Below are 20,261 nucleotides of genomic sequence, written 5' to 3' on the forward strand. Positions count from 1 at the left end.
TTTACTATTGATAATATTGACACTCCTATCATCTGTAAATACTCATGCTTTTGTTTCTTCCCCCAGGCCCCCCATCCTTATACCTTTTATCTCTTGCTCTATTACTTCACTCGTTAGGTTTGCTAGCCAGTTTTAATAGAAGTTATGATAACAGGACTCCTTGTCTTCTGCCCAATCTAAAAGATGTGCTTCCAACATTTTACTATTAAATATGTTTTCTGTAAGTATTTTTTTGGATGCCTTCATTCACGTTAAGGAAGTTACCCTCTAGTCCCAGTTTATTGAGGGTAAATGGAAATCGAATTTAGTGACTATTCTTTCTGCACATGTTCAATTAGTAATAAGATTTTTTTTTGTATTCTTTGAATGAGGTAAATTTCACTAACCAATTTTTAATATTAAACTAATCATCTATCTGAAAATAAGCCTAACTATTGTGATGTATATTTTTTGTATTTTGCTGGATTTGATTTGCAGATATAGTGTGCTTAATAAGCTTGTGAGTGAGATTAGTTCATAATTTTTTTTTGCTTTTCTGTTTTGTTAAAAATTTTTTTTACCATTTATTCATTTTTGAGAGCAAGCAAGCGGGGGTGTGACAGACAAAGAATAGAATTTGAAGCCGGCTCCAGTCTCTGAAGTGTCAGCACAGAGCCCAGTGCAGGACTCGAACTCATCAACCATGAGATCATGACCTGTGGCAAAGTTGGATACTTAACCAACTGAACCACCCATTGCTGCCCTATAATTTTCCTTTTGTACTTTCTTTGTCTAATTTTGCTGTTAAGGTAAATGTAACCTCATAAAATGAGTCGAAGAGTATTCCTTTTTTGTGTATCCTTTGTATGAGATTAGACTTCTCTATAAAATCAGAGTTATGTATTCCTTGAAAGTTTGGTAACATTTTTCTGTAAAGGTGACTGGCTCTTGTGTCTTGCTTGTAAGATTTTTAACCACTGATTCAGTTTCATTAGTGGCTATAAGACTATTCATATTCTTCCTTTTGCTTTTGAATCAGTTTTGGTAAGTTTTAAATTTCTTCTTGAATCAGTGTTAGTGAGGAATTTATCCATTTCATCTTAGTGTTCTAAGTTACTGGCATAAAATTGTTCATATTACCTAATTTTCTGTTTAATTCTGGAAGTACCTGAGATTATATCTCCTTTTTGTTCTTTACATTGCTTATTTTGCCTTCTGCCTCTTCCCCCCTTAATTATCTCTTCAAAATTGGTTTGATTAATTTTCTTCTAATACTACTTTTTTGTTTTGCATTCTTCACATTCTAGGTATATTTTCTTTATTATCATTCAGTTCTAGATATTTTCCAAAATCCATTATGATGTTCTTTGTCCCATAAATTGTTTAGAAAAGTGTTTTTTAAATTTCAAGATAGAAGAAAATTACCAATTCTTTTAAATTTGTTAAGTATGGTGTTATGACCTAGTATAGGGCCATTTTTCATAAATATTCCATGTGCACTTGAATACATATTCTTTACTTATTGGTGTAATTGTATTCTGACTGTTGTATATACTATGTCTTTAGTTTTGTGTAGTTTGAGCAGGGTGTGTATAGATGTAGATCCTCCATTTCTGTCTCTTAACTCTCCTTCTCTATATCTCTGCCCATTTCAATCTGTTGTTTATTTCTATCTTTACTCCCCCACCCCATCTCTGTCCTACTCTGGATCTCCTAACCCATGTCCCTCTCTTTCTTACCCTGCTTGGGATTCATGACCTCCTTGAATTGGTACTTTATAGCAGTTTCAGAAAATTCTCAGCCATCTTTAGGCCTCTCATTCTGCAACACACATTAAGTTCTTGTTTCTTTGAGTATTTTGTGATTGTTTGGTTAATTTTTGATGGAAATTTTTTTGTGTGTGGAAATTGAGACATGGGTTTGAATCCAGAGAGAATTTGTAAAGTCGTTTCTATTATCTTTTAACAGTTATCTGTTATCTTAGTTCACAACCAATCTGGAACCCCTTTAAATGCAATGATATGCTTAAAGTGTTTAGGACCACTTAAATTCCTTGAATTGGCATTGAGATGATGCTTTTGGGGAGGAGGGGAGCACAAGGTTTTTTTAAAAATAAATAAAAAAAATAATTATAGATGTATAGAAAATATACAAAGGTAGTACAGAGAGTTCCTATGTATTCTGTACCCAGTTTCCTATAATATTAACATCTTACACACAATCTTATAAATGCTAACTAAACCCCAGACATTATTCAAATTTCCACTAACATTCTTTTTTGTTTTGTTTTTCTGTGACTGTTTCTCAGGTTTTCCTTTTTTTATGACCTTTTATGATTTTGAGCACTGGTTATGTATTTTGTAGACTGGCCTTCAATTTAGGTTTGTCTAATGTTTTTCTCATGATTAGACTGGGGTATGCGTTTTGTAAAATATTCCACAGTGTTACACTGTTTTTCTCATCACATCATGTCAGGATGAACAAGATATCAACATGATGTGATGTTTACTCTGATTATGTGGTTATGGTGGTTTTTGCCAGGTTTCTCCACTGTAAAGTTACTATTTTATCCCTTTCCATTTGGGAATGAGAGATTTTATTTTCTTTCAACCCAGACTGAGCAGAGACAGGAAAATTTCCTTGTTGCCCTATGCTGTGACTTGAGATTTTTGTTTTATTTTATTTGAACTATGGCTGGAGCTTTTTGAGGCCCAAATTTACATTGAGGGTCTCTTACTAGCTTCCTCCCTTTGGATGGACCTTGGGCTTTATCTCTGTCCTCTTCAACTTGGATTAGCTTCAGAGTCTCCAGTGCTTTACAGAAATCCTTGAGGCTAAAGCTGACCTTAGTAACCTACTTAACCTCTTATGACTCCTTACTTTTGGGGCAGTCTAGTTAATTATGTTTAAAAATTTTCTTTTGTTGCTGTTTGTTAATTTGTGATTAGATATTTCTGTTAGGGTATCTTAATCCAATGTACTGTCAGCATTAAAAGTTGGTAGGTTTCTTTGACATTGATTTGGAATATATTTTGAAGTGTTAATACTGGGTATTAATCAAGTTGCATGGGTGAATCCATCTTAGTATTAGAAAGTGTGATATTTGTAGTCATTCTCCCACTCGCCCCCTGCTCCCTACACACATGTACACAGTTCCTAAGAATTCCTTGATTTAATTGCCTTGATTGCCCTTTTATACTTTATCTTCTTGATCAACACCTGTTAACTCAAAACTCTGTTCAAGTGTTTTCTTCCTCATGCCCTCCCATGTTCCCTTTTTTCTGTCCCCACAGACAGAGTTAGATTTCTTCTGTGTTGCCATAAAACACCATTAAGAAAGTCACCATGTGGTACATATATATCAATGTTGGTTGACATATTATGGTGGATGTTATTACTCTTTACCATTATTTGGTTACTTCTTGCAGGAAGTTTATACCTTCAGCCGTCTTGAAGCCTGGCTTGGCCATGTGACCTGCTTTGATCAATTAAATGTGAACAGAAATGCCTTAGCTGATCTGCAATAGATGTATAGCATGAATGAAAAATAAACTTTGTTATTTTAAAACACTGAGCTTTGTCACCTCAGTGTAAAAATATTCTGTCTTAAATGATACACATACCTGTCCCCCATATTAAAGGCAAAAACTGTATTCTGGCTGTCTTTTTTATGCCCTTAAAGCTATTGGACTAATTATCTTAAAACATTTTAGAAGTAGCATTATATATATAGTGGAAATAATGGAAAGAACATGGGTTTGGGGCCAGATATATTAAAATTAAAATTTTTTACTTTATTGTTTAGCTGAGTTACTTTGGAAAATGTCCTTGATGAGTTTCAGATCAATCATTTTTTAAAATGAGATAGCTTGTAAAGTTGTTGGAAATATAATACATGTAAAGTACCTAGTACAAACATTCAGATAATGTTTTTTTTCATTGCTCCATTGACTGCTAACTCAAGTCCTAATATCCCATTCTACTAATTAAGGAATCAATCCCATTATAGTTGATAAAGTTAGTAAGATACCTAAGAATAAACCTAGCCAAAGAGGTGAAAGACCTGTACTCTGAAAACTATAAAACACTGATGAAAGAAAGTAAGGATGACACAAAGAAATGGAAAGACATTTCATGCTCATGAAATGGAAAAACAAATATTGTTAAAAGGTCTATAATACCTACCCAAAGCAATCCACACATTTAATTCAATCCCTGTCAAAATACCAACAGCATTTTTCACAGAGCTAGAACCAGAAAAGATCCAGAAAAGATCCTGGGGTAGCCAAAGCAACCTTCAAAAAGAAAAACAGAGCTGGAGGCATCACAATTCCAGACTTCAAGTTATATTACAAAACTGTAATAATCAAAACGGTATGGTATTGGCATAAAAAGAGACACATCAATCAGTGGAATAGAACAGAAAACCCAGAAATGAATGCACAGCTATATGGTCAGTTAATTTTCAACAAAGCAGAAAAGAATATCCAATGGGAAAAAGACAGTCTCTTCAACATATGGTGTTGGGAAAACTGGACAGCAACATGCAAAAGAGTGAAACTGAACCACTTTCTTAAATCGTACAAAAAAATAAATTCATGATGGATTAAAGACCTAAATGTGAGACCTGAAACCATAACAGTCCTAAAGGAGAACATAGGGAGTAACCTCTTTGATGTTGGCCATAGCAGTTTTTTTCTAGATAGGTCTCCTGGGGCAAGGGAAATAGAAGCAAAAATAAATTATTGGGACTGCATAAAAATAAAAGCTTCTGTACAGCAGAGGAAAAAAATCAACAAAACTATAAGACAGCCTGCAGAATGGGAGAAGATAATTGCAAATGACATATCTGATAAAGGGTTAATATCCAAAATATATGAAGAACTTATAAAACATCCCAAAAATGAATAATCTCATTAAAAAATGGCAGAAGACCAGAACTGGCATTTTTCCAAAGAGGATGTACCGATGGCCAACAGACCCATAAAAAGATGCTCAACTTCAGTGATCATCAGGGAAATACAAATCAAAACTACAATGAGATATCACTTCACACCTGTCAGAATGATTAAAATTAAAAACATAAGAAACAACAGGTGTTGGCAAGGATGTGGAGAAACAACAAAAGAGAACCTTTTTGCACTCTTGGTGGGAATGAAAACTGGTGCAGCCACTGTGAAAAATAGTATGGAGATTCCTTTAAAAGTTAAAAACAGAACTACTCTATGATCCAACAAGTGCACTACCAGGTATTTATCTGAAGAGTACAAAAATACTAATTCGAAGAGATACATCCACCCTCATGTTTACAGCAACATTTTGTACAATAGCCAAATTATGCAAACAGCACAAGTGTCCATCGGCTGATTAATGAATAAAGAAGTGGTACACACACCACAATGGAATATTATTTGGCCATAAAAGGAATGAAATCTTGCCATTTGTAATGGCATGGATGGAGCTAGAGAGTATAAAGCTAAGAGAAATAAGTCAATCAGAGAAAGACAGACACTATATGATTTCACTTAAATGTGCAATTTAAGAAACAAAACAAATGAGCAAAGGGAGAAATAAAGTGATAGAAGCAAACCAAGAAAGATTCTTTTTTTATTATGAATACAATTTATTGTCAAATTGCCTTACATATAACTTAACCCAGTGCTCATCCCAACAAGTGCTCTTCTCAGTTCCCAACATCCATTTTCCCTCTCCCCCACTCCCCTATCCACCCTTGGTTTGTTCTCTGTATTTAATACTGTCTTGTGGTTTTGCCTCCCTCCCTCTCTGTTTGTATCTGTTTTTTCCCCTTCCTTCCCCCATGGTTTTCAGTTTCTTAGGATCCCCATATGAGTGAAAACATATGATATCCATCTTTTTCTGACTGACTTATTTCACTTAGCATAATACCTTCCAGTTCCATCCACATTGCTGCAAATGGCATGATTTCATTCTTTCTCACTGCCAAGAAACAGACTCTCTATTATAGTGAAAAATTGATGGTTACCGGTGGGGAGGTGGGTGAGGGGATGGGTTAAATAGGTGATGGGGATTACGGAGTGCACTTGTGGTGATGAGCACCAGGTGTTGTATGGAAGTGTTGAATCACTATATTTGTACACTTGAAGCTGATATTACATTATATGTTAAATAGTTGGAATTTAAATAAAAACTTGAAAAAATGTCTTTCTCTTGCCTTCACTAATTCATTTATTTGGTTAGTCATTAGATAAATATTTCTTTTTTTAAGCTTATTTATTTATTTTGAGAAAGAGAGAACATGAGCAGGGATAGGGCAAGAGAGAGGGAAAGGGAGAATCGCAAGCAGGCTTTGCACTGTCAGCGCGTGAGCTCAAACTCACGAAACTGTGAGATCATGATCCAAGCCAAAATCAAGAGTTGGACACTTAACTGACTGAGCACCCAGGTGCCCCTAGATAAATATTTCTTGAACTTCTATATGTCACACATTTTCTAAGCACTGGAAAGTAGTGAACAAGATGTAGTCTTAGTCTTAAAGGAGGTTACAGTCCAATGGCCAGTAATTTTCTCTCCCAATCTCCAGCTATAATAATCACATTAATATTGTAAGGCCTCTCTCTACCATCACCGTATCTTTGAAATTTTTGCTGAAATTTCCCCCATCTCAAAAAGATAAATCCAGAAGTGATTTCTCCCTCTTGATTTTTAAAAGCAGTATAATGTTATTCATATGTGTCTCCTACAATATATGTCACATTCAGCCTGGCAGGTTTTGTTATATTCATGTACATCATGTATATTTTCAAGTTTCTTTTCTAGATTTTCAGCTTCTTAAATATTGGACATGCCTATCACTTATCTTGTATCCCTCAAATCAGTGAAACTGTGTGAATAATGAATAATATCACTCCTTAGGGATGTTTTAGGAATTTATGGAGGCATTTTTGTTCATCCAAAGAATTAGGGTACTAGTGGAGGGTACTAGTGGAATTAGTGAGAAGAGGCCAAGAATGGAAGACTTTTTACAGTGTTCGTGATAGTTTCTCAAAATAAATCATTGTCCTGAATCCCAGTAATTTTCACATATTCTACCAGATGTTTCATGTAAATGAAAAACTTATAATTCTCTGAATCAAGAGCCTAAATCCATTTTCTGAATCAAGAGCCTAAATCCATTTTTATATGTAAATGCTAGATAATTTTTAATGAAATTTTAATATATATTGAGTTTTCCTGGAATATATTTTTCACCTATTTAAATCAAGGAAAGATTGTACTTTGTTTTGTCCAGAATTTTACCAAGTCTTACTCAACATAACAGAAATTCATGTCATCAAAGGCAATATCACTCATGGTGTTTGAGTCACTAATAATACAAATGTAATTGGTCTGTTTTTGTAGTTGTTGAATTTCCAGTGATTCTAGATGTAGGTGTAGGCATCCAACTAACTCATCCTCTTCTTTTGTCATGCCTAATTTCTTCCACATATAACAGTAAGCATTGTATTAAATTTATGTATACAGATGTTATATTATCTATAAATTTTTTCTTTTTAATTTTTATTTAAATTTCACAATTTAAAAGAGCACATTGCAAAATATTTGTTATAAAAAAAGCAACATTGTGTCATGTTATAAATTCACTGAGTTATAACTATTAGAGCCTGGCAAAATAAAAATTTACTTTAAAAATATATATTTAATCTGTATTGAACATTAAACTGTTCTCTTTAGGAGCACCTGGGTGGCTCAGTTGGTTGAGGGACCAACTTCGGCTCAGGTCATGATCTCGCGGTTCGTGGGTTCGGGTCCCACTTCGGGCTTTGTGCTGACAGCTTGCCCAGAGCCTGGAGCCTGCTTCGGATCCTGTGTTTCCTTCTCTCTCTTCCCCTACCCCATTCATGCTCTGTCTCTGTCTCTCTCTGTCTCTCAATAATAAATAAATGTAAAAAAAAAAAACACCCCACTATTCTCTTTAGGGAAAATGTGTATCACAAATATTCTGACAATTTGAATAATTAAGTTAGATGAATGCTTTAAGTTAGATGAAAGCTAAAATTTTGTTACAAACCAGAAAAAAACACATGTAAACTTTATTCAATTTATAGAGAGACAAATTGCTGTTTATAATTTAAAATTTTTCTAATAAAACACCATAGACTTTGGTTAATGACTAAGACTCTACTTGTTATCTTTATTATAATTAATGTATCTAGAACTTTAATTTTTAAAGATTTAACTGCTCTTTCATGCAGAGGACGGATAAGATTGATCTTAATTTATATTCTCTCAATTAGTTCTTTAGTATCAGGAATGAATTGTTTTGATTTAGATATTCTAAGGGTAGTTTTCATCTTTGAGCACATGATAAGATATATTTCATAAACTAAAGTACAGAACCAGATGGTTTTATTCTGGTATGATACATATTAATTTGTATGCCTTCTTTTCAACAACCATGGGATTATGTTGTATCTCATCATTGCCTTTTTTGGATTATTTTATAGACAGAACTAGCAATTCTAGTTATATAAAGCTGTTCTAGCACAGGCTAGAAAGTAGGTCATTGTGACGGGGAGTGTACCAAACCGCCCACTGGTTACTATAGCAATGACCTACTTTAAGAAACTATTTCTGTTTATTCATTTTGAAATCATCTGTTGGAAATGGTATAAGGAAACTCACTGCATGTAATTTTTTTTCTAATAGCAATAAGGGAGTGATCTCTGGAGATTTTTTTAGAAGTCTTTAATATATTTAAAGAAGTATATTTTCTCACTTGACATCTTTTCTATTTATTTTGAAGTGATGCAATTAGTAATGTAATTAACAGGAGAACTGTACTTCTATATAGGTAATACAATTATACAAAGAAATTGATGAATTTTACTAATGTTTGGCCTATAAAAAACCAACCTGTTGCATGTAGTTAATAGCATTATTAACTGAGTCTCCAAATGAGTATAGTTAGATGCCATATTAGAGAAGATCTGAAAATATGTTCCTTTTAAAAGTGTACCCTGTGTATTTTTAATGTAGTATATTGAATTATTCCATTGAATATTGGATGCCTGTTCTAAGCCACATGCACTTATAATATATAAAAGTTGAAATTGGTGTGTTCTCTGGAATACACTGAATCTGAACTCTGACAGAACTCACTCTTCCCAGTTAAGTGTCAAGAATGGAAGGTTAGATTTTATATAGCACCCTTTCAAGTAACATCATCCCGTCAGCACTGAAAAGAAGTCTTACATGTCAGTGAGTTGATACTTGAACCTAGGATATTGGAGGTTTTGTTTTATGGTGTTACCAAGGAAGGATTATATACTTAGAGTTAGTTTATATGTGTGTGTGTGTGTGTGTGTGTGTGTGTGTGTGTGTGTGTGTGTAATGGAATTATAAAGAGATGTATTTTATATAAATGTTATCTATCAATGGACACTTGGGCTGCTTCTATAATTTGGCTTTTGTAAATAATGCTGCAATAAATGAGGGTGCATGTATCCCTTTGAATTAGTGTTTTCATACTGGATAAATACCCAGTAGTGCAATTACTGGATTGCAGGGTAATTCTATTTTTAACTTTTTGAGGAACCCTTATGCTAGTTTCCACAGTAGCTGCACCAGTTTGCATTCCCACTAACAGTGCATGAAGGTTCCCTTTTTTCCACATCCTTGTCAACACTTGTTTCTTGTGTTTCTGGTTTTAGCCATTCTGACAGGTGTGAGGTGATATGTCATTGTGGTTTTGATTCTATTTCCCTGATGATGAGTGATGTTGAGCATCTTTTCATATGTCTGGTGGCCATCTGGATGTCTTCCTTGAAGAACTGTCTATTCATGTCTTCTGCCCATTTTTTAAATTGGATTATTTGTTTTTTGGGTGTTGAGTTGTATCAGTTCTCTATATATTTTGGATACTAACCCTTTATTGGGCTTATTATTTGCACATATCTTTTGTAAGTTATCTTTTGGTTTTGTTGGTTGGTTCCTTCGCTATGCAGAAGCTTTTTATTTTGATGTGGTTCCAGTAGTTTGTTTTTGCTTTTATTTCCCTTGCTCCTGTTACATATTTATTCATTCACATTTGCCTTGTCACTCGGGAAAGGTTTTAATCAAACCTTTGTTTCAACTCACATTCAGGAAAAGTTATGAGCCCAGAACAATTCTACACATAGATTTAGGCATCCAACTAATTGTCCTCTGTTGTCATGCCCAGGTATTTACATATAGAAATGTGTTACTTTTTTTTGAAATATAAATTATCCTCAAGGGAGAATAATGATAACTTTTCCCTAATGAATATCTACCATGTGTTAGTAGTTCTGCAAGATTTTATAAAGTTTCTGATTTTTTTCAATAGTTGTATAAGACAACTATTATTTTTTAATCCCATTTCTAATCTTTTCAACAGAATGTATTGATCATGTGATGATATTTGTTTGCCAAATGTAGTAACCAAAACATAGATTAAGAAACCTACATAGTTAGGAGTGAGACACAGATACTGCTTTGAAATTCATGAGAAGGAGAGGGTGATATATAAAGTATAATGTGAAAGCTTCTCTAGAATGAAATGCATCTGTTCTTTGATAATTTAGGAGATGGAGAAATTACTTTCAGCTGGAAGACCAAAGATTAGTGGGATATGAACTTGAAGAGATGGAAATTGGGAAAGGTATTCTATGCTGAGGGAAATTCATGGAGCGAATTCCAGGAGAGTGGGTGTGTAGGGAAAAGGGTAGTTTTGTTTGGTGGAAAGGAAAGAGGAGTAATAAGAAATAAATCTGGCACCCTAAGTTAGTGGCCAAGCAAAATAATGTGTTCTAGGGAATGAATGAATTTTTGGAGACCTTTGTACAGGAAAGTGTGCCTCAGAAAGATTTGGTATAGTGTATAAAATGGATTAAAGTGGGAAAAAATTGTTGGTACAAAGATGTATTTTCAGGCATCACAGTAAATAATCCCAGCAAGAGATAACAAGGGCTAGAATTATTATACCAAGAACAGAAGTGGTAGGAAGGAGGGGACCAAAAATATTAGATAACACTTACATAACTGCCCTTACTATGCATCAGGCACTGTTCTGAGAGCTTCACATATATTAAATAATTTCATTCTCACATGCTGATATCGGTCCTCTTACTATCCCCACTTTACAGATGGGGAACTTTCCAGGATTGATTAAAGGATAGTACTTTATTGCTAGGCTTGTTAAATTATGTGACATCTGTGTAATGGGATACTATGAAACCATCAAAATTGATGCTATAGAAGTAGATCTATTGCTTTGAAAAGACATTCACTATGTATTAAGCCATGGTATTTCTCTGTTTTACTCTGAAGGAGTAAAATTGCTCGTTACCAATTTTATATCTTTTATGAAGTCAAGAAAAAAAACCATATTTCTCTCATCATCACTCCCCCTCCATTCCCATTCCTCAAAAGTAGCTATTATTAATAGCTTGGTAAGTATTTTTCCAATTATTTTCTTATGTACATATAACAAGTAAATATATGCAAAGTAAATTTTACTTTATCAAAATAATATGCATATAGTTTCAAAAGTCACAGTGCAAAGGTACTGTATTCTTTTTTAAAGTACCTATATTTGAGTCTGCTGTACTTCTCTAATTTTTATGTGAAATTACAGTGATGGAAATGATAATATTTGTGGAAGAAAAACATCATAATATGCAAGAGAAATACCATACTTAAATATGTCTATTCCTTCGTTCTATTCCTTCATTTTATACAGTGCTAAAACATAATTATTTGGTTGCAAAGCTTTTCCATAATAACACTTTGCTTCAGTCCATATCATTCTGTTTAATGTTTGGTTCATAGGGTATTTATTGAAAAGCATTAAAATTCCTTATTCAGCCTGTTAACAAGACAGGAAAAAATACTGTTACCCTTAAATCCTTAATTATTAATTAATCCAGGCTTACTTGTTTGTTTTATGCATTAGTCAGTTTTTTTCTTTTCCCATTTTTCCCACCTATCATTTACCTGTTTGTATCATATGGAAACATTTACATACTCAAACTAATAGTACAAAACAGATATCAGGATTATCTCTGTTGTGTATCCTTCCAGGACATTTTAGTTTTGTTCTGTTCAAATTTAAGGAAACTTAAAATTGCTACTTCATTCAGCTTCCTTGATTTTTAATCTGCTACAGTGTCTAAAAACTCTTTTGACAACCAAATACATAAAATTAGATGGTTCCCAATAAACATTTATCACCAAACATGATAAATTACTCATAGTTATGGGTAATTTTACAAAACTCAGGTGCTGTTGTGTTGTTATAACAACGATAATCTTCTCCCCCAAAGTACTTCTACATTGGTAGTGGTAGATTGGGATAGGGGTTGGTGTTAGAGAGGTGACTCCAAACCCAGACAGAACAAGGATGAGGTGACATGTAAACGTGAAGATAGAATGGTTTGTTTCCTATATGTTTACCCACAGTTGTAAGACTTCATAAGATGGTGTGGCGGGAGTCCTTGTAAGTCCAGCACTGTGACATTCCACACCCGTAGACTGCTAAAACCTAAATGACTCCTAAATGGAAAGCAGTATCAAACTTGACTAGTTATACTGATGTCACTAATAACTATAGTTGTACAAAACTAACAAAACTTTCTTGATGAAATGATGGGATCAGAATGGGCAAAGAGAACAAAAGGATCTGAACAACCTCCTAGAACAGTGGTATCCAGTAGCGCCTTTCTGCAGCAATGGAAGTGTTCTTCACTTGTGCTGTCCAATATGGTAGCTACGAGGCACACGTGACTGTTGAACGGCCTTGAAATGTGGCAAGTGTGACTGAGAAACTGAATTTTTAATTTTGAGTAATTTAAATTTAAACTGCTATATGTGCCTAGAGGCTACCTTATTGGATAACACATTTCTGAAATGTGCCTTTTCATTTGTATTACCTGTTCCTCACATGTAAGATACAATCAGTATTCTCAGAGAACACATGGCTTGTGAAAGAGGCAGGCAGATATTAACCTTAAGATCAAATACATAAAAGAAGCAGAGTAAAGAGGAAATAAGATGTGTTCTAATGTGAGGAATAGAATCTAAGTGAAATGTTAGAGAAATTAACAAGAGGTAAACAGTGAGGTTGAATTTTCCAGGAGTAACATCTCTTTCAAATTTGCTAGAGACTGCTCCATTTCCTCACGATAAAAGATGCATAGTAAGCAGTCTTCTGCTACTGCCCCAGCATATCTATCATGTGTAAGCCTTGCTGGTACTTACTTCATTGAGAAAAATCTATAGCTCCACCTGCCTCATGGGATTTTTCTTTTTTTAATTAATCTAGCATTCCCTACACTCAGAGTTTATGCAACATAATTTAACATCTATTTATTATCAGTTTCTTTAATTAGATAAGAAACTTGAAAATAGGCATTATGTTTTCTCTCTCTTAGATAATTACAGTGTTCCCTAATATTCAAATTTATAAATTATTTGCTCAGAGTGATTAAATAGGATATATCCATTTTGTTTCCAATAGAGAAATGTTCTAGATTTTTCAGGGTGGCTTGTCTATTTGAACTTGGATTCATTTAATCAGTGAAACAAGAAAACCAATTCATTTAATTACTTTATTTGTACAATTTTTATGTTTACAAATTAAACTTTGCTAACATTCAATCACTGTTATTTAATGGAAGTGACTTAATTGAGAATTTTATTAAAATCCTGAGAACCTCATGTTGTAACTTAAAAATTTTAAGTATGATTTCTGGTAACAGTAATTTACAGATCAATTAGAAGTGATAAGATGATAAGAAGTAACAAAATTACGAGGTTTATTGGCATGTCAAGTTTTAGAATAGCATGATTTTACAATACCTTATATCTTCTACACATATATGTTTAAGAATTTTAATATTTTTCTCTGTAGGTTTTTGCTTCAGTGTCTAGAAGACCTTGATGCCAATCTGCGAAAATTAAATTCTCGTTTGTTTGTGATTCGTGGACAGCCAGCAGATGTGTTTCCCAGGCTTTTTAAGGTAATCTGAAAAATTTTTGCATAGAGTAATAATCTTTTGTAAGAGAAGATACATATTTGATAACATATTTGAGGTAATTTAAACTATAGGAAATGTAAGTATTTGTAAACAATAATTTTATGGGTTCTTTCTTTTGCACTGCTGGTGGGAATGCAAACTGGTACAGCCACTCTGGAAAACAGTATGAAGGTTCCTTAAAAGATTAAAAATAGACCTACTCTATGACTCTGCAATTGCACTACTGGGTATTTATCCAAAGGATACAGGTGTGCTATTTTGAAGGGGCACATGCACCCCAATGTTTATAACAGCACTGTCGACAATAGCCAAAGTATGGAAATAGCCCAGATGTTCATCGACAGATGAATGGACAAAAAAGATGTATATATACACAATGGAGTATTACTTGGCAATCAAAAAGAATGAAATCTTGCCGTTTGCAACTACCTGGGTGAAACTAGAGTGTGTTATGCTAAGCAAAATTAGTCAGAGAAAGACAAACACTGTATGACCATTCATATATTGAATTTAAAACATGAACATAAGGGAAGGGAGGCAAAAATAATATAAAAACAGGGAGGGAGACAAAACATAAGAGACTCTTAAATATAGAGAACAAACTGAGGGTTGGGGTTGTGAGTGGGAGGATGGGCTAAATTGGTAAGGGACATTAAGAAGGACATTTGTGGGGGATGAGCACTGGATGTTATATATAAGGGATGAATCATTGGATATTACTTCTGAAATCATTGTTGCACTATATGCTAACTAATTTGGATGTAAATTTAAAAATTTGGGGGTTCTTTTATTTAATAAAAGTTAACACATGGTAAAATCAGTGAAAAAAGTGCTTTATAATGAACATTTAAATCTTTTTTTCTACCTTAAATTGCTAGTTTCCATCCCAGAAGCAACAACTACTACCAGTTTCTTGTGTATTCATTAGAAGTGTTTTTTATATTAATAAGAATGTAGTCATGTGTCTACATACACACATATATATATATACACATACATATATATACCTATATATATGTCTGTGATTGTGTGTATGTTACCATCCCCACTTTTTAAAACCAAGATAAGAACACTATATTTTACACCACCTGTGCCATGCTTTATTCACATAGCCATGTATTTTGGAGATTGTTTCCTATTGCTTCCTCAGTCTTTTAAATGACTTCATAGTATTCCATTGTGTAGGTATGCTGACTTCTTTAACAGGCTTTCTGCTGAACATTTAATCTTTTTCCAAAGGCCTTTACTAATACAAATAATCCTGTCAGTGAACATCCTTGTCCAGATGTACATATGCTTGTACATTTTTTATAATTCTTAGAAGAGGACTTTCTGGGTCAAAGGGCTGTAATGAACAACATGCTACTAATAATACAAAAGTGTAGTTTTGTGACGTTTTTCTTAACTTGGTAGAATTTTAAATCTCCTAATCTTTCCTTTTTTTTTTTTTCCTCTAATGAAAACATTAGTCCTAGAGAGATTAAATGAGTTGACTAAGGTCATATAGCTAGCTATGGAAGTGCTCAGACCAGTTGTTTTCTGGTTACCTCTTTTTTGTCTTTCTATTTATACCTTTAGGATTCCTAATGTTTATCTGCTTTTTTTGGTAGCTGTTTCATTCATAAAAAGTTTTAATAATAATGTGCCTATTTCTAATACAGATGAGAACAGTTCCTTTCCCTGAATGAAAATGTCCCCAGAGTTGGGAATCAAATCAACACTACCTAGTCTTTTTCATTGGTATGAAAGAAACCTTTAATGTTTAGGATTTGGCTAGTAAAAATTTATTTTATTAAAGTATGTTTTACTACTGCGGCTACTTGGAGTCAGATTTAACCTAGGTCCATGGAAGAGCTGTGAGTAGAAAGCATATCAGAAACAATGGGAAAAGTTTATCTGCAACTCATGGGTATAAAAATTTGTGTATCTCTAAGTCTATGTGGTATAAGTAAACCGAATCCTAAGAGAATATTACTTGCAAAAATAACTAAACTTAATAAGTATTTAAAGGTATAGAGAAAAGGAAACCCTCTTGCCGTGTTGGTAGGAATGCAAACTAGTGCAGCCACTGTGGAAAACCTTATGGTGGTTTCTCGAAACTACCCTATGATCCAGCAATTACACTACTTGGGTATTTATCCCCCAAATACAAAAACGCTTATTCAAAGGGATACATGCATCTCTACATTTATAACAGCATTATTTACACTAGCCAAGCTATGGAAGCAACCCAAGTATCCACTGATAGATGAATAGATTCAGAAGTTGTGGGGTGTTTGTGTGTGTATGTGTGTGTCTGCACGCAATGGAATGTTATTAAGCCATAAAAATATTATTTAGCCATAAAAAAGAATGAAACCTTGCCATTTCCAACAAATGAATGGAGTCAGAGAGTATAATGCTAAGCGAAATAAGTCAGAAAAAGGCAAATAACCATATGATGTCACTCATATGGAACTTAAGAAACAAATAAGCCAAGGGGGGAAAAAAGGAAAGAGAGAGAGACAGATCAAGAAACAGACTCTTACCTGTATGGAACAAACTGATAGTTACCAGAGGAGACAGAGATGGGGGGATGGGAGGGTGATGGGGATTAAGGAGTGCACTTGTGATGAACACTGGGTGATGTGTAGAATTGTTGAACCACTGTACTGTACCCCTGAAACTAATATACCACTGTATGTTACTATTTTGGAGTTAAGATAAAAAATAGAAACAAAAAGTAAAACAAAAATTATTTATTATTTGATTAAAAAAAAACTTCTTTTAAGCAAGCAAGGCTTTTGTGTTCTTTGTTTTGAGCTTTCTTCTACTTAAAATAACACTGTTGGATCAAACCATCTTCTGCATTTAGATGCTGTCCCCATCTTTGTCACTTTGGCAGAGAAGCAGTGGTTTCTGCATGGGCCATAAAGTACAGATACATGAACACACACGCAGAGAATGCTTACTGTTTTATGCAGGTTGTTCCTTGGGCTACATAGAGTAGTCTGTATAAAATACCGCTTATGGAAACGTCAGATTATACACTATGTCTAGAGCCAAGGAGGGAATTAATTCCTTTTTTATTGCATTGATGTTTTTATTTTTACTTTTTTTTAGAGGCACTACATGCATGTGTTAAAAAGAAAGAAAGAAAGAAAGAAAGAAAGGAAAGAAAGAAAAAAGCCTAAAAGGTTTAGGCAGTAAAAAGCAGGTTTCCTTCCCACTCCCCACCCTCACGCCCTGTTTCTCTGAGGGAAAACACTCTTTTGTCCATAACCAGCTGAGTATTTACATTATTGTCTCTGGTTTTATTGCTCTAGTACAAAAAATAGAATTTTTAATAGGTAAGTAATCCTATTTCCCACATGGGAGGTAAAACTGTTTTAGACTTGCTAACAGTGCCTAAGTGGATTGGGTTGGTGACAGTGGCTCCAGTACTGGTGTCTGCAGTGTGTCTTCTCTCTATAGCAGTCATTCTATTTATAGTGAGTGGATTTAGGGATGAGGTCAGGGAATTTTTATACACATGTATTACACACATATATGTGTGATAAACTATTGTTTTTTTCTAATGTGCTTTCTACTTAAAAATTTTTCCAGTTAAATTCTGACTTAATATAATATAGGGCTTTTTGTTAACTTCATTTTTCATGTTCTGAAGAAATGATAAAGAAACTTACACACTAACATAAGCAAAACTTGGATAACACTATTAATCATATGAATCTTGTGTCAGTTATTATTATGTAGTTAAAACTTGCATCTTCCACATTTGGTACCACAATGGTAAGTTACCAAGACCTTGTACACTCTAGGCCCAGCAGAAACTTTGAACGAAGAATTTAAAGAGTTGGTTTGAAACATTCTCGTTATATCCCAGAAACAGGAACATGTGGTTAAAGTCTGTATAGGTGGATTCATTGAAGCATAACAAAATGTTTTGTCCAAAATCATAGAATAAATCAAAGAACATCTAAAGCCACTAACATTTCACATACGTAAAATTTATGCTTTCTGAGTTATTTTGGATTATTATTTTATGATACATACTCATTTGAATAAGAGCATTCAATAGATACTGTTTGCTGTTACAAGGCAGAGAGAGTTCAAGATGATGAAGATATAGTAATGACCAAACAGATGTTTCTACCTTGACAGAGCTTATATGATAGTGGGAAGGAGCAGATAATAAACAAGTAAATATGTAATGTCAGGTATTGATAGGTGCTAAAATACAGTGTGGGATATTAAGTGCCAAGATGAGGGAAGGGTAATTATATGAAATCATGGAAGGCTTCACTTGTAAGAGTACATATGAGCAAACCATGTGAAGGGACTAAGCCATGCAAGTATCTGGATGTGATACTGTCAATCCACAACATTTTGCACCTTCTTCTGTCAAAAGGTAGAGTTTATTTTCCCACTCCCTTAAATCTGGGTTGGCCATGTAACTTATTTTTTCCAGTTGCCAAGCGAGACATTGAATTCCAAATCCTAAGCCTCAAGCAACCTTGAAGCTTCTACTTTGCCCTTTTAGAATGCTCCTTGTATCATGCTGGGAATATGGTCTAGAATATCAAATTATGGGAGACCATATAGAGATAGAGGGCCTAATAATGAGTCAGCTCCAACATCTGAGATGTATGAGAAATTATCCCAGATCCTCTAGCCCCACCAAGTTGATTGCAAGCTCATGAGTGAGCCCAGGTGAGACCAACAGAACCACTGCCTAGTTAACGGACAGCCTTGAGAATCCATTATTTGATTGATTTGGGGAAATAATGGACAGGCAGAGGGAACAGCAGTTACAAAGGCCCTGGTGTGGAAGCATGCCAGGACTTGTTGTAGGAACAGCAGGAAGGCCAGCATACTAGAAACCCACAAGTGAGTGAAAAGGAAAGAAGGTCAGAGAGGTTTCAAGGAGCTAGATCACAGGGCTTTCTTTATGGGCCATGTTTAGGAGTTTGGCTGTTACTCAGAGTGAAAAGGGATGCCATGGAGACTTTTGAGTAGATGAGTAACATGATTTCACTTACATCTTTTTTTTTTCTTTTTCCTTTATTATTGAGGTATAATTGAGATACAATGTTATATTAGTTTTAGATGTACAAGCATATTGACTTAACAGTTCTAGATATTACTCAGTGCTTATCAGAAATGTAGCCACCATCTGTCACCATACAATGTTATTAAAATATTATTGACCATATTCCCTGTGCTGTGCTTGTCATCTCCATGACTTATTTTGTAACTAGAAGTTTGTACCTTTAAACCCCTCATATATCTTATATGTTGGCCATCTGTAGGTCTTCTTTGGAAAAATGTCTATTCAGGTCCATTGACCTGAATTATTTAATTAAATTATTATAATTTATAATAAATTAACTTTAATCACATGTAAACATGAATTTTAAAATTAAATTTATTATAATTTATATACTATAATTAAATGATAATAAATAGAATTAATGAAAATTGTTTTGATCTAATCAGATTTTGGTGGCATTTGGGCATTGAGTTGTATAAGTTCTTTATATATTTTGTATTTAATGACTTACCAGATTAATATATCATTTGCAAATATCTTCTTCCATTCAGTGGGTTGCCTTTTTGTTTCATTGGTGTCCTTTGCTGTGCAAAAGCTTCTATTTCTTTTCTTTCTTTTTTTAATCTCACCATTTCTTTAAATTTATTTTTTTATAACAGTGTAGTTCAAGGACCACTTTGGATAGTGAATACCATATGGCCAATCAAACCTTTTTTTAAAAATATAACACAATTTATTTTTTTTAACATATGCAATTATTTTCCATCATTTACAATACAGTAGTTACAATGACACTCCAAACAGAAAAGCAAAGTAATAAATCAAAACCCCAACTTCTATTTCATGTAATTAGACTTATATAGAAATTAGAAAGTTAAGTAACAGCTAGTTAATCACCTAATTTCACAGCTGTCTGAAGTGGCAGTTGTTATATAGCAGCTTATCTATGATACATTCAAGATACATGATACAATTCATTATTTGCCCATAAGCTAAAACACAGCCTGCTTAATACCTTTCCTTAAATTCCACCTCTATACTATAATATACTTGAGGTCCATGCAAAAAAGTAGCTACCTTTTATATAGGAAATGGATGATTAATTCTTTGGTGTTGTAAAAGCAACTTCATTTAAACATAACCACCAAAAAAAGAAGAGAAAAAAAAAGTAAAGAAAATAATAAGGGAAAAGCCCAAGACACACTTCCTAGGGA

The 20,261-nt window shown here is 33.8% G+C and overlaps 1 protein-coding gene across 1 annotated transcript in view; it reads left to right on the forward strand.

Annotated features, from left to right (window-relative positions):
• Positions 1-20,261, forward strand: part of CRY1 (cryptochrome circadian regulator 1) — a 98,537-nt gene that overhangs the window by 50,654 nt on the left and 27,622 nt on the right. Inside the window, exon 2 of the mRNA XM_029955232.1 lies at positions 13,889-13,997. Within this exon, the coding sequence (XP_029811092.1) occupies positions 13,889-13,997 (109 nt within the window). The remainder of the gene's footprint in view (positions 1-13,888; positions 13,998-20,261) is intronic.

This window comes from Suricata suricatta, chromosome 10, assembly GCF_006229205.1.
Source record: "Suricata suricatta isolate VVHF042 chromosome 10, meerkat_22Aug2017_6uvM2_HiC, whole genome shotgun sequence".
NCBI lineage: Eukaryota > Metazoa > Chordata > Mammalia > Carnivora > Herpestidae > Suricata > Suricata suricatta.